Genomic DNA, 13,082 nt, shown 5'->3' with positions numbered 1-13,082 from the left:
TAGATGTTGCAAAAAAGCAAAACTAGAGCCTTCTGTAGTGTTTTCTAATGCTTTCTATAGTGTTCTAGGATGAAGTGCCATCTGCACAGAAATCAGGCACCACAGGATCATTTCAAAATGACTCTTTGGGGGTATGTGATTTTTAATAACCAGTAACACACAGAACCTTTAATTAGCCACCCATCCAATATGGTAGCCATCTCAAAACCATTTTGTGCATGCATGTGTGCTAAGTCACTTCAGTGATGTCCAACTCTGTGACCCCATAGACTGTCACCCACCAGGCTCCTCTGTCCATGGGAATTCTCCAGGCAAAAATGCTGGAGTGGGTTGCCATACCCTCTTCCAGGGGATCTTTCCCACCCAGGGATCGAATCCATGTCTCTTACATCTTACCTGCTTTGGCAGGCAGGTTCTTTACCACTAGCGCCACCTAGAAAGAAAACAAGGAAAGCGACTCGTTTGCCTCAGAACTCCAGGGGAGTTCACAGCTCCTGTCATTTCCATGGGCACCAGGAACAGACCAGGAGAAAATAGCTCTGTTCCATACAGGGAAGAATTACCCCACCTCACCCCACCATCTCATATCAATCCAGTTCCTTTTATCCTTTTGGAGAGTTTGCAACAGCTTGACCTCCATCTCATTGGTCAGCCACAGTTGCTGCAGAGTCCAAAAGGGACTAAGGGGTTTATCACGATAAAGCAAAAACCTCAAAATGACAGCCACATAAAGCACTCACTGACAGGTGAGGCCACTGTTATTAGTGATGCCCTGTCAGAATTAAAAGCATCTCCACTGATACTAGCGGAAGCATTATATGCATGTGATTAAGAGAACAGACTTTTGCAAGTTCGTGAAATGTGTCTCCATCTTCCCATTTCGTGGCTCCGCTCCCTGGTCCTTTCACCTAAGAATTCTGTGTAGGAATGCACATGCATGCTCCACTGGTACTGTTCCTTATGCAGTTGCTGTGCTCCCAAAGGGAAAACACGAGTTTTTAGAACTCAAATGTGCCGCAATAAGGGATGGACTTCCCTGATGGCTCAGATGGTAAAGAATCTGCCTGCAATGCAGGAGACCTGGGTTCAATCCCTGGGTTGGGAAGATCCCCTGGAGGAGGGTATGACTACCCACTCCAGTATTCTTGCCTGGAGAATCCCCAGTGACAGAGGAGCCTGGCGGGCTACAGTCCATGGGATCACAAAGAGTCAGACACAACTGAACGACTAACACTTTCACTTCACTTTTCGCAATAAGGGGTGTCGATAGGTAGTGGATAACTAGAGATAGGTGGGCATGAGCAATTATTTCTGAGTTTCTGTTAATCACCATGTGGGGTACATTTGTGGTTTCTATGACATTGCATATGTTGATTTTCCTCTCTCTAGGCCATTCACTTTCTCTGTCGACTTTCAGAAAATCTGAATTCAATCGATGTGGATGCAAAGTATTACATATGCCCGCTTGCCATTCACACATTAATTCCTTGGTTGGCTTTCCAAAATGAGTTAGAAAAAAAGAAGAGCATCCAAGAAGCTTTGAAAATGACACAGAAACTAGAAAAGGCAAAGAGAAATCTGCCTGAGAAAAGTTGTTACTGCTGCTAGTCACTGTCACTGCGGTATTTGCAGTGAAGGCAAGATTTCATTGGATATTTACTATGAAGTTCCCCTTGGAAACTTGGGCTATTTATGAAACAATAAATAAGCAGCCTGAGTAATTTCATAAGTAGCCCAAGTTTCCAAGGGGTTTGCCACAGATGTGCTTAAGACCTGCACACACAGTCCACTGTATTCTTTTTATATGCTCTCTACCATATATCCACCAAACTCTAATCTTTTTGTATGCAGATCAGGTAAGTATATTTATATATGAAACTGTCCATTTGCACCTACAAATCTAGTGACAGCACTCATGTCTGTCATGAGTTACTGAACCCAAATACCAATTTACAGTTCCCTACTCCCATTTTGAATACACAAGCAAGTAACTTTTCTGCTTGACTAGCCATTCATAGAGATAGCCTTGGTAAAAACAGATTTGTCCTAGGCACCCGTTGTAACCCCTTCTGAAACTTTAGCCCTTGAAGTCAACTACAGTGTGATTCTGCTCAAAAACGTAACTGTTGGTAAATGTTGAGAATGATTCCATTTTCCTTAATGGTAACTATAATTGGCTTTCCCCTTTTCTCTTTTTAAATTTCCCCCCCTCCCATGTTGTGTTGCTTTGCACTGACTGTTTGCATGTTGCACCCTGGTGTATCCATCGTGATGATGTCACATGGCTTGTCGCTGCGATACCTGCCACGCCCCATTCCATCGTTTGTATCACGGTTGCTCCACCCTCTCGTGCGCTGCTTCCATGATTTCCTGCTGAAAGTGCCCATGATGCACAGTGCTACACCTACCACCATGTCTGCAGCACCACCACCTGCTACCAGCATTCCCTTCGTTGCAACAGCTCCGGGCAATCAGGTTTGGCCATTTATTTCACCTGTTTGGACCTAGCTAACTACAGTGTGTTGATAAGGCATAGTGTATGCTTTGGAGATTGGTGAGAGATATTAGTCTTTCTTAAGCCATGCTTAGATTTAGAATGTTTTTGCATATTCTGGACAGATGTTCCGGCTTTGCTACTCATCTTGAGATGAATCAGCAGAATAGGCTCTTTTAATTGGTTACAGGTGTTACTCTTGCTAGATTATATATACAGTTGTTGCTACTACACCAATCCTCAAATACATATGCTCATTTTTTTAATGTTTCCTCATTGGTTGAGAACAGAATTTACGTTACCACCATTTTTAGTTATTGCATTTGAACTTTTGCTTAGTAATATCATCACCGTTGTCTTCAGGTCTACTGGAAAGAAAGATAACACATTTCTTTCCAAGGCACAGATACGCTTATCATTACCCAGTGATTACATCAGAAATTCCTACTTATACATTAGATGTGTTTGTGCTGTTTTAATTTTCATTTGCTTGAGGTTTTTAGAGGCAGAGTCACGAGGCAAATTATGAATTTTGGGAAGTCTTGAAATTGTAAGGAGATACTTAAAATAATTATTGTGTAATATGATGGGCATTTCACCTTATTAAAATGGTAACCACACTTTAAGACTTTAAGTCCACTGCTGTTTTAATTACAAGTTGGATAACCCTATAGGACACAGAGCATTAATTCATTGGGGGAAACAAACCACATTCTAACCTGTGCTTTGCAACATTAACTATTACTGGATATGGTTAATATGTCTAAATTTTTCTATGAAATTGATTAAGGTTTTTGATTACCATGTCCAAGCAGTGAACAAAATAAATGGAATTCTCTCAAGAAACTGTTTTAATCTAAAATCTTTTTACTACTATAGATACCCCCATTATCAATAGATGAACTGAATAACAGCATGTTTGTTACACAGATGTAGAAGTTCCCAGTAGAACAGTAAGTTTCTTTAAGTATTAATGTAATATTTGTAGGCTATATCTTTTATCTACGCAGTTGCATTTGCTAAAGAGTTTGGTTAATATTTTCATTAATAGACATTGCTTATAACTTTAGAGCTCAATTTAAGCATTCTAAATTTTCCACCTCGAATTGTAGAGAGCAAATATGTGATTTTTTAATATGGAAATGACAGCAGGTATTATATTTTCCCAATGAGCTTATAAATTCCCAAATGTTTTCCCATTATTAAAGGGGTATGACTAGTTAGCCAAAGACACAGATCGCTTCTGAATTTTAATCTTTTAACATTTTTCTAGCTTTGTTTTTTTTTAATTGAAATAAAGCTAGGTAATTTTGTCACAATGATTATCTTAAAGATAGTAAGCAATATGCTTCTCCTAAGACATTAAAGAGTGCTTTCACATTCTACCACTTTGTATTGCTTCCCATGTAAGTCTAGCAGATTTGCTCCAGCTGTTTTCAATTTTCAGTTACTTAATTTAGTAATTTAATCATTATTTTCATTCAAATCATGACACCTTTCTTTGTGATTTTTGTTGCTGTTTTCAGAGTTTCCCCCCTTCACCTTTGATTTCCTATGCCTGGTCCAGAGCCTGTAATAGCAACACACTTAAACTGAGCAGTGATTCACTTGGAACATGTGACTTTGGAAGTCACTTAAGACTCTGAGGCATCTTGATTGATTATAGGGAGTTACTAAAAAAAAATACACTGGTTCTGAATTGCACCCATTAGTCAGTGAAAGCTTGAAGTTTTCACCATGGGAGTGTCTGACTTGGTTGAAGGAGGCAACAGTGCCGTTCTCTTGATGGACTGGTTCCCCAGAAGCGAACTAGCATTTGTTTCTTGCTGAGGACATGCAGGCCCAGAACACTAATGGTTCTGGACAGAGCATATAGACAACTGTACATTAGACAAACAGGCCCCCTTAATCATAAAGAATGTTCTAAAAAGACATCTTTGCATATACAGAATAACTGAAGTAGCTGTATATTGTAGTCACTTTCAGAGGTATCATTTGTTATAGTGGCAACTTGGGAAGAGCACCAAACGTGAGAATAATAGATTTTATAAACATTGGCCTGATTTTCATGGACTGCTTCACATCAAGGTAAACAAAAGTGGTCAAATACAGTTAAAATTCCAACAGAACATGTTTGGGAGTAGTGATTCCTTTTTGCTTGATTCCATGAGAAAAGTTAGATTTGGCACACCATAATCATTGCAACATGTAACAGATGTTGATCATTTTTCCAGAATGCAAAAATGTACCCAGAATTCACACTTAGGCCATTCCTGCATAGGTCCAAAACATTCAGATAAAAAAAATTAAAGTTTGTTTAATACTTGCATATTTCAAAATGGAATCAAGTATATTTTCTCAATATATGCTTGTTGGAAGAAGTGGATGGATAGGTGGATGTTCATCAAAAAGTTTTGGCATTGTGCAGATAATACCTTAAATAGTTGAGTATTTCTCTGATAACTTAAGGGCAGCTGTCTACATTGGCACTCAGTGAGAACCATGGACTGTCATGGTATGTGACTCCTTAGTGAACATTCCCAACAGTTCAGTTTTCACAGAGGCAGACTATGAAATTCAGGACGGGGAATATCTTGGCATATGGTTCACACAGAACTAGAACAAAAACCAAATATCCTGACTCCAACTCTGTAATCATCCATTATTTCTCACTCTTTTCTTTTTTTTTTCCATTTCAGTTGAAATTCTGAACAACAGAGTTACAGATTACCAGAATCTCTCTGTGAGGACCTCCACGTGGCCTTTCTATATTCATTCACGTATGTCCTCTTCTACCAACACAACAATAAGCGTGGTGCAGTCAATATATTAAACATGCCAACCAACAAATTCAAAGAAAAAATAAGGCATTAAACAAAGGAGATGTTAAAACATAAATGGAAAATGAATAACTACCATCTGTCTTATTTGAATTATTATGTAAAACAGCATAACATTTTATAATTTATCACATGTTTCTCTGTGATTTCCCAGTAACTATTATGCTGAGTGAATCTCTAAAGTGGACTCTTGGCTTATTGTGCATTCTTGGTGGATAAATGTTCCTCTGTTTTGAAGTGTTAACCGTACCAGTTTGTTTACACAGTAGTCTATTGGGCTGATTTAGAATGTAACACATATACCCAGTACCATTTTCTTCATTATTGTATCATATTGTATTGTTGTGTATTGTGTTAGGTTTTTACATAGTATATAGTGTTTTGCTGTAATGTGTGGTGTTTGATTTTAACTAAAATGTTATCAATGGGAAACAGAAACACATGTGCTTGAAAAAGATGACAGGTTAATATTGATATGCTCTCTCTTTAGGATATTTCTGTAGGTTTCTTGAGGCAGACATTTAAAAGGCCTCTCTTTTGAGTATGTCTAAAACCTGTTCATAAACATGCATGTATATAATTTGTACCTGTAGATCTGACCTTGTATAGTACAGTCAACGTTACTAGATTTTTTTGTGAGAGAGAAAAATTACCTGAAAATAACAGGGAATTTCTTAAAACATTAACCTGAATTTCACTCCTTAAGTATCCTTAAGTAGCTTGCAAAAGCTACTTAAATTCTGGATTTACCTTTAAATGGTTTTCTCAGCATTTAGACTATAAATTGTGTAAAGTGCCCATTACAGTTTTTGTGGCTCAAGAATCCTGTCTTCTAGGTTGAGTGTCTAAAACTGAGCGATTTGTAATCTTCAGCTGAAAAATTTGTTCTTGGGAGCTTAAAGGTATTCTAATTACAGGTTATAAATTAAGCAGAGAGAGGAGGGGCATGGAGATAGTTTTTACGTTTTGGAGGAAGTGTGTAAAAACCATTGCAATGTAACCTTTGATACAAGTGCCATTTTCCAAATGGAAATGGCTCATGCTCTTTACACTACTCTGAATAACAAGGAAGATGCAATCTGGACCAGTCAGTCAGGGTGAAGGAAAATTGGTTCCAAGTGAGGCCTTTCCTCCCCAAATGGACAGTCTTTTCTGTTGATCACAGTTGGAGACTGAGTATAGGTTTGAAGAAATGGCGGGGCTGGGGAAGGAGGGAGGGAGACACTTGAAATTACTCTTCAATTCATTTAAAATTTCTAGGGAAGGATGGCCACAGTTGTCTTTAGTTTCAGTTCAACTGAGTTTTCCATTTTGTTAAAACATTTCAGTGAAGGAGCAAGCACCTGGGATATATGTTACTGATAGATTTTCGCCTTCCCAAACTTTATTAGTAACAGAATCTCTCGTATCACAACCAAACTTCTTTTTTGTTTCTTGGGATTTCTTTTTTTTTTTTTTATGTTTTGAAAATTGTAAGAGAGTTTGTAACACCCTTTAGATGAAATGGAGTGGCTGCACTCCACAGAACTGACCTGAATTCACACTACTGATACTTTTGAAATAATTGAATAGCCAAGTAAAATAGTAATTAATTCCTATGGTATGTCACATACCTCCTCCACCCCACTCAGTTATTAAAGTTACTGTTATTAATCAGTGGTAGAACCACGGGATAATTTGCATCAGTTTAGATAGATTTAGTATTTTCTATTAAATATATGTTCCCTCACTGGAAAGTATAAAGTCATCAAATTTGTTGTATGTCCCAAGTTTATTATTCTCCTTCATGAAAATTACAAGCCAAGGGAAAATCAGGTTTTGGATACCTCAAGCCAACTAGTAGTATTTGAAGCACAGAACAATGGAACTGGCAAAAACCTTTTCACCGCCAGGGCATGTGACTTGTCCAGGACTGCCTAGCTACTTGGTAGAAGTTGGACCCAGAAACATTTCCTGACTCCTGGTTGTTCCTCCATTTCACCTTGTCTGTGCTTCAGAACATTTGAGACTCCAGCCCAAAGCAGATCATTTTGGCTCAGAATACAAAAGAGCAAAATTAGCTCTTCAGTAGCTGATATCCTGTTGATCTTAATTATCAATTCAAATCATGATCATCAGTGATTTCTAAGTGATCTTGCTTGTATTGAACCATTGTCATCTGCTAACAGCGTTGTCTGGAGTTAGAGAACAAGAGGCGTGTTGACTTTTACCTACTGGTCCTTTGAACCACTTAATTTCTGTCTCCCAAAATCTTAACTCTGTACTCTAGCAATGTTACTTGTGTTTGGAGCTGAGTTTTATAAAACCTGTCCTGGGGCCTCTCCAGAAGGGCAGATTTGATCGAGGAAGGATGTACCTCAGCTACTCTAGATGTATTCCTTAAAAGAGACAGAGACATCTTCAGTGTGAAATGAGGTTTTTTGGGTCATTTGACGTTTTGATACAGCATACTGTCTAATTTTTAAACTTCTGACAAAGATGTACATGGACAGTAAGCCTAGAGTACAGCTGTTTGCATGTTGCCTTAAGCACTGGAAGACATGAATAGTGATGTATTTTTGAGTAAGAGGTTTGGTGAGAGATATTCAGGGTAGTGGTATTTTTGGTGCCACAATTTTTTTATATTGTTGGCATTTTAAAAGTTGCTTTGTGAGTGAATTTAGAGAAAGAAAACTCAAAGCACTAAGGTTCTGATGTGAAAGAATTTTGACAAAAATGCAATATTAAGATAGCACTCTTTAGTTGTGCAATGACTTATTCAAATGATCTTTATTCAAGAAAAGACAAGTCATAGACTATAAAGTTCTGGTGAAAAAGAGAAGTCACAAAACTAATCAGTGACTCTAAACGACAATTTACTGGATTAAGTGTATATATGTAAAATTCTAATCACTTGTGATTCTTAGTTAACATTTTATAAGCTTTGTAGTTTATAAGGGCCTCTTTTTTATTTATCCAAAAATATTGTTTTTGTCCTCTTCTCTCAGTCTCTTTCAAAAATACACAAGTGTGCTGCAACTTGGATAAAAACAGGTCATGTATACAGAGAAAACAATCTAAATGTTTAAGAGGGTTTTAGTAATGTCAAATTTCTAAAAGCACTGTGTGACCGTAACATAAGTATGTTTTAAAGAGGGATTAAAATTAAATTTAAATGGATTCATAAAATCACTATGTAAAATGCAATATTTGCTTTTGCAGTTGGAGCATGATTCCTCAACTAGCTGTTGCATTTCATTTCACTTGTCTAGAGTCTTTAATTTGTAGTTAATTGCGATGTGTAAAGCCATCCTCTGCCTACTCCATCAATCTTCTCCATCCATTCCTGAACACACTGAAGCACTTTGATCTTGCCGTAAGTGTTGTCCTACGCCACTAGGCTGTGTTCACTAATGGGCAGCCTCAGCTCACCAGCTTTCCAATTTGGGCAAAGCAAGTACCTCCTCCCTACCATCAGCAGGAACCAAATAAAATGAATCATTACAATATGAATCTCTTTTTCATGGCACGACCAAGAAGCACAGTGATGTCCAATTAAGGACAACATTGGCATTAAATTTTATTAAATAATATATAGGGAAGGCCCATGTGCTAGTTGGAACATTATTTCAGCCTTCTGCTACTCCTTTAGAGAGTTTATGAGGATGCTCTTAGATGAAATGCAGCCACAGGTTTTCAGGTTATTTCAGTCTGTAGGGTAGGCTGTGATGCATAGAATGAATAGAAACTGGAATCTTCTTTCTTTGAATCTCTTCTACATTTCACATGTTTAAATAGAAATAGGGAAATACGATCTCCCAATTCTGTTGAATAGATTTAGGAAGATGGTGGCCTCACTTTTTATTTTATCAGTGCCTGGCAAAGGCAGTAGAATAAACACTAGGTAACAGAGTATAACAACTTTATTTTTTTGCAAGTTTAACTGATAGCACCTAATCCAACTGTAAATATAATTACAAATAAGGTTCTGAGCACCAACTCACTAATTGGTGCCATGTTTTCCTTTTTCTTGTTTTTAAGGTTTTTATTTTGTTCCTTTTTCATATCTTTAAGTAGTTCAGGAATTTAACTTTGAAGGAGAGTTAGAGAAAATTTTTTAAGATTTACTACGTGTATTCAACCCACCTAGATAGATCCTCAACTGACACTGAAGCAAGGTGTAGAGTCTAGTTCATGACTATTTCTTACAGTTCACAATTTAAGAACTTAACTTTATATACAAATAATAATTTTTAACTAATATTTAGTTGTTGCTTCAGCAACAAACCTACAACATGGCTACCTTTAGACATTTTTTTGTGTGTGAAAATTTTACTTGTAAAACTGTGGTTTTTTGACAGTGTGGCATGTAGCACATACAGCTCAAAGCTCAGATATAGATATGATTGATTTTTCTTTTTAATCCCAAAGTTCCCTTTGAAAACTGAATTTGCGTCCTTCTGTGACTTTTTGAGCAAAAAGTTTACAACATGTGGATTCTAGAATCAGGCTTTAGAGCTGATAGAATTTGTTGTGTGGATAGGGTTATTCCACAGTATTTAGACACAACTGTATTCATAATACGTCCTGATCTCTCTTTATAACCTTACTTATTCAAAATTACTCAAGTGGCATAGCTGTAGCTACAAAAATTTTCTTACTCAAATCTATCCAAAGGAGGGTTAAGAATGACAAAAGCACAGATTACATTCATTCACATTGGTGAACTCATTCATACAGATACTGTGGAATGACCCCATAACAGTGTTGAAGAGACATATGCTGCAGTTAACTGATGGTCTCAGTTAGGGTGCGAACGTGTGAGACACACCTTTTTTGCACTTATGTACATAGTTCATGAAAGTGACCCTTGGAGTTGTTTTTTTTTTTTTTAATATAAGAAGTCTGTGATAATAGTGGAAAAGTTAGTAAGAGAGAGTTATTTCTAAGACTTTGAGAAGAAGGTTTTTTTTTCCTACAAGACTTAACTAAAGCATGATGTTGCTTTCCTCTTGTGGAGGCTTTCTGGTTTGCTGCGGCTCACCATAAGACAAGACTGGTGGCAGGCAACAGGTCAGCTTCAGCCAATGGCACCAAACAAAAGTTCAGGTACTTCAACTTTTAGCAAGATCACTAGCAAAGATTTTGTGAATTAATCCTCAAACACACACACACACACACACACACACACACAACCCCAGGCAGGTTTTTGGTGCTAAGGTCTTCTTTTTTCAATGGTTACAAGCAGTGAAATACCTTGTAAGCTGCAAGATGGATATTCCCATTCTGATCCAATGAGATTTCATCTTTCACAGAAAATGATCAATTGAGATATATCGGTTATACCAATTAATATATATTTAAGTGACAATCAAATTGTTAACCCTCGCCACTATTTCCCCTTCAAGATCCAGAAGCCAAAACCAAATTGGCAGCTATTGAAAGATATAATTTAACAGTTAAATATGGCCAGCACAGGGCATTTCATCCCCTCCAACAAAGGGGAAAAAATGGTCCTGACACAATTTTATATTTACTTTATGCCTGTTCAGTGGAAGCTATTTTCTGACTTACCTTTAGCAGATTAGACAGTGCTTCACTGTGCCACTTCAGCCTCCTACTCTTTTAACCGAACAGAAGAGAACCAGCCAAAATCTTACATATTAATACATTGGAGCTAGAGAAGAATGTCTGTCAGACCATCTCTGTCAATTTCAGCTCCCACGTCACCTACAAATCACCATTTATCTTTTTGTTTCCTCCAGGCAATGAGGCTTAGAAAAAGGTCAAGGTTAGAAAGGTTTAAGGATAGATCACCATACCGACTTTGAGGCCTTCCCATCTTGAGACCTGTTGTCCTTGCCCTGGAAAAGGAGCCCATCTTGGGGTTGACGGAATTGGTGTTAGTATTGTTACCGATTTTGATAGTTCTCACTTACAGAGACATGAAAATAAACCAAAGCCAGAAAGCAATCCAAGCCTTACAGTTGTCCAATAGCTCAGGGCCAGTTGGTCAGAAATTTTTTTTTTTTCCCCCCTTCAATACATGATCACTTACAGCTAACAGCCTGACCATCTGATCAGCATTTCCATTGTTGTAAAATGTAAGCATTCATTCATTTTGTAGTTAGGAACTCCAACTTTAACCTTACCACCAACGTATTTTCCCAGCTTAACCCATGTTCTTATGTTAATATTTCCTTGTGAAAATATAAGCCACACAAATATATTTCATAAGGTCAATAGAAATATAGTAAGATTTTATGTTAGGCAGAATCAACTCTAAAATGGTAAGAACGAACCTAGAAGCATCACAAAAGGTAATCAGTTCACTGATGGCACGTTGTGCGTACTGACAGCCACTGGGTCATACTCTTTAGAGCTTAAACACAGTGCTGTCTTTTAAGTAAGTAAAATTAGAGGATGAAAGGACCTCTATTAAACCCAGAAAAGGATTTAGTTTCACTAATTCCGTTTCCATGCCCTACACTTCTTCCCTGGAAGAGAACTACCCATCAATACCCCAAAGCAGGATTATCCCAGAGGCATTTTGTCTTTCTCTTTAACTATCCTCTATTATAGCATACTTAGGAAATGTATCACTGTGAAATAAATCAAGCTACATCATATTACTTTAATTTTTTTTAAGAAAAAACCTCTATAAAAGTAACCCAACTTTAAGCAGTCCTCTTTTCCCTCACACAACCTAAGCATTTATCTGTCATAGAACTGCATGATTGCAAAGCTTTATTTCTGTATACAGATGCTATTTGTTAATGATGGAAACCAAATTATTTTGTTGCTGTGTCTTTCGTGTCTAGCAGTTGAGAGAATTATTATGACTATTATATCATTGGATTTGAGGGTTGCCCTTGTCAAAATCAATTTCCTTTTATTATTGGTGTTGCTTTAATTATTAGAAAATGAACCATTCGTTACATGCACCAAAATTACAAGAATTTAAATAAGACTTTTAAAAGATGCCCCTAAATATATTCTTTTTTACGAAGCTAACTCTGTGCATGCATATAACAACAGTCTGGTATAATGTAGAAAATGGAAGCACATATTTTGGATAGAAAAATGCCGATTTACATACAATATGAAAATTATTAGCCCTGTGCAACAATTATAGATTTAAATAATGATGATAATACTTAATAAATATAAACTGTTCCCATAATATTTTGGCTCCAAAATGCAACAGCTCATTTCCTCAACTGCTATCAGTAGGTCAGATGCTTTGATTTTTTTTGTTTTTGTTTTTCCAAGTTATATGCTCTACTGCTTGTTTGTGTTTAGAAGTGTGCATTATGCAATTCATTTTATGCTATTTCCACATTGTTTATTTTTTGTTCTTTTAATAAAATGTGTAAATTTCCTGGTTTTGTCTTTTTTTATGAATCCATATTCACACATTAGGAGTTCACTTAAAAGCTATTTGTCTTCTAGCATATTAATCTTAATATTTAGTAATTCTAATATAAAATTTGATTTGGTTTAATGCTATATTTCATACATAGAATAAATTTATTTCTAAATATATACTTTCAGTATTTTGAATTATATAGCTAATACATCCAGTGTATTAGATATATTATTCCTATAATATTGAGGTCACCACCACAAGAAAGACACACTTATATTTTAGCAAAAGAATGCTAAACATTTTGAGATAATGCTCACTGGTTTCTATTGTGCTTCAGAAATTCTGAGGCATATTCTAAGATACATTATTATTAAGAGTTTGTATTTTCCTGTTATTGATT

General features: G+C 36.7%; 1 protein-coding gene across 5 annotated transcripts in view; it reads left to right on the top strand.

Annotated features, from left to right (window-relative positions):
- The window catches only part of MBNL3 (muscleblind like splicing regulator 3), a 117,143-nt gene extending 104,449 nt beyond the window's left edge, over nucleotides 1-12,694 (top strand). For 3 of the 5 annotated variants that reach the window (XM_061137499.1, XM_061137498.1, XM_061137500.1), the window contains 3 exons: nucleotides 2,381-2,475; nucleotides 3,374-3,447; nucleotides 5,194-12,694. In XM_061137499.1, the coding sequence (XP_060993482.1) occupies nucleotides 2,381-2,475; nucleotides 3,374-3,430 (152 nt within the window). In that variant the 3' untranslated portion in view covers nucleotides 3,431-3,447; nucleotides 5,194-12,694. The remainder of the gene's footprint in view (nucleotides 1-2,380; nucleotides 2,476-3,373; nucleotides 3,448-5,193) is intronic. The other 2 variants (XM_061137501.1, XM_061137502.1) reach the window with 1 other exon arrangement.
- Nucleotides 12,695-13,082: the final 388 nt, after the last annotated feature.

The sequence above is a fragment of the Dama dama genome, chromosome X (genome assembly GCF_033118175.1).
Source record: "Dama dama isolate Ldn47 chromosome X, ASM3311817v1, whole genome shotgun sequence".
NCBI classification, from domain to species: Eukaryota; Metazoa; Chordata; class Mammalia; order Artiodactyla; family Cervidae; genus Dama; species Dama dama.
This window is presented reverse-complemented; position numbering and strand designations above follow the sequence as displayed.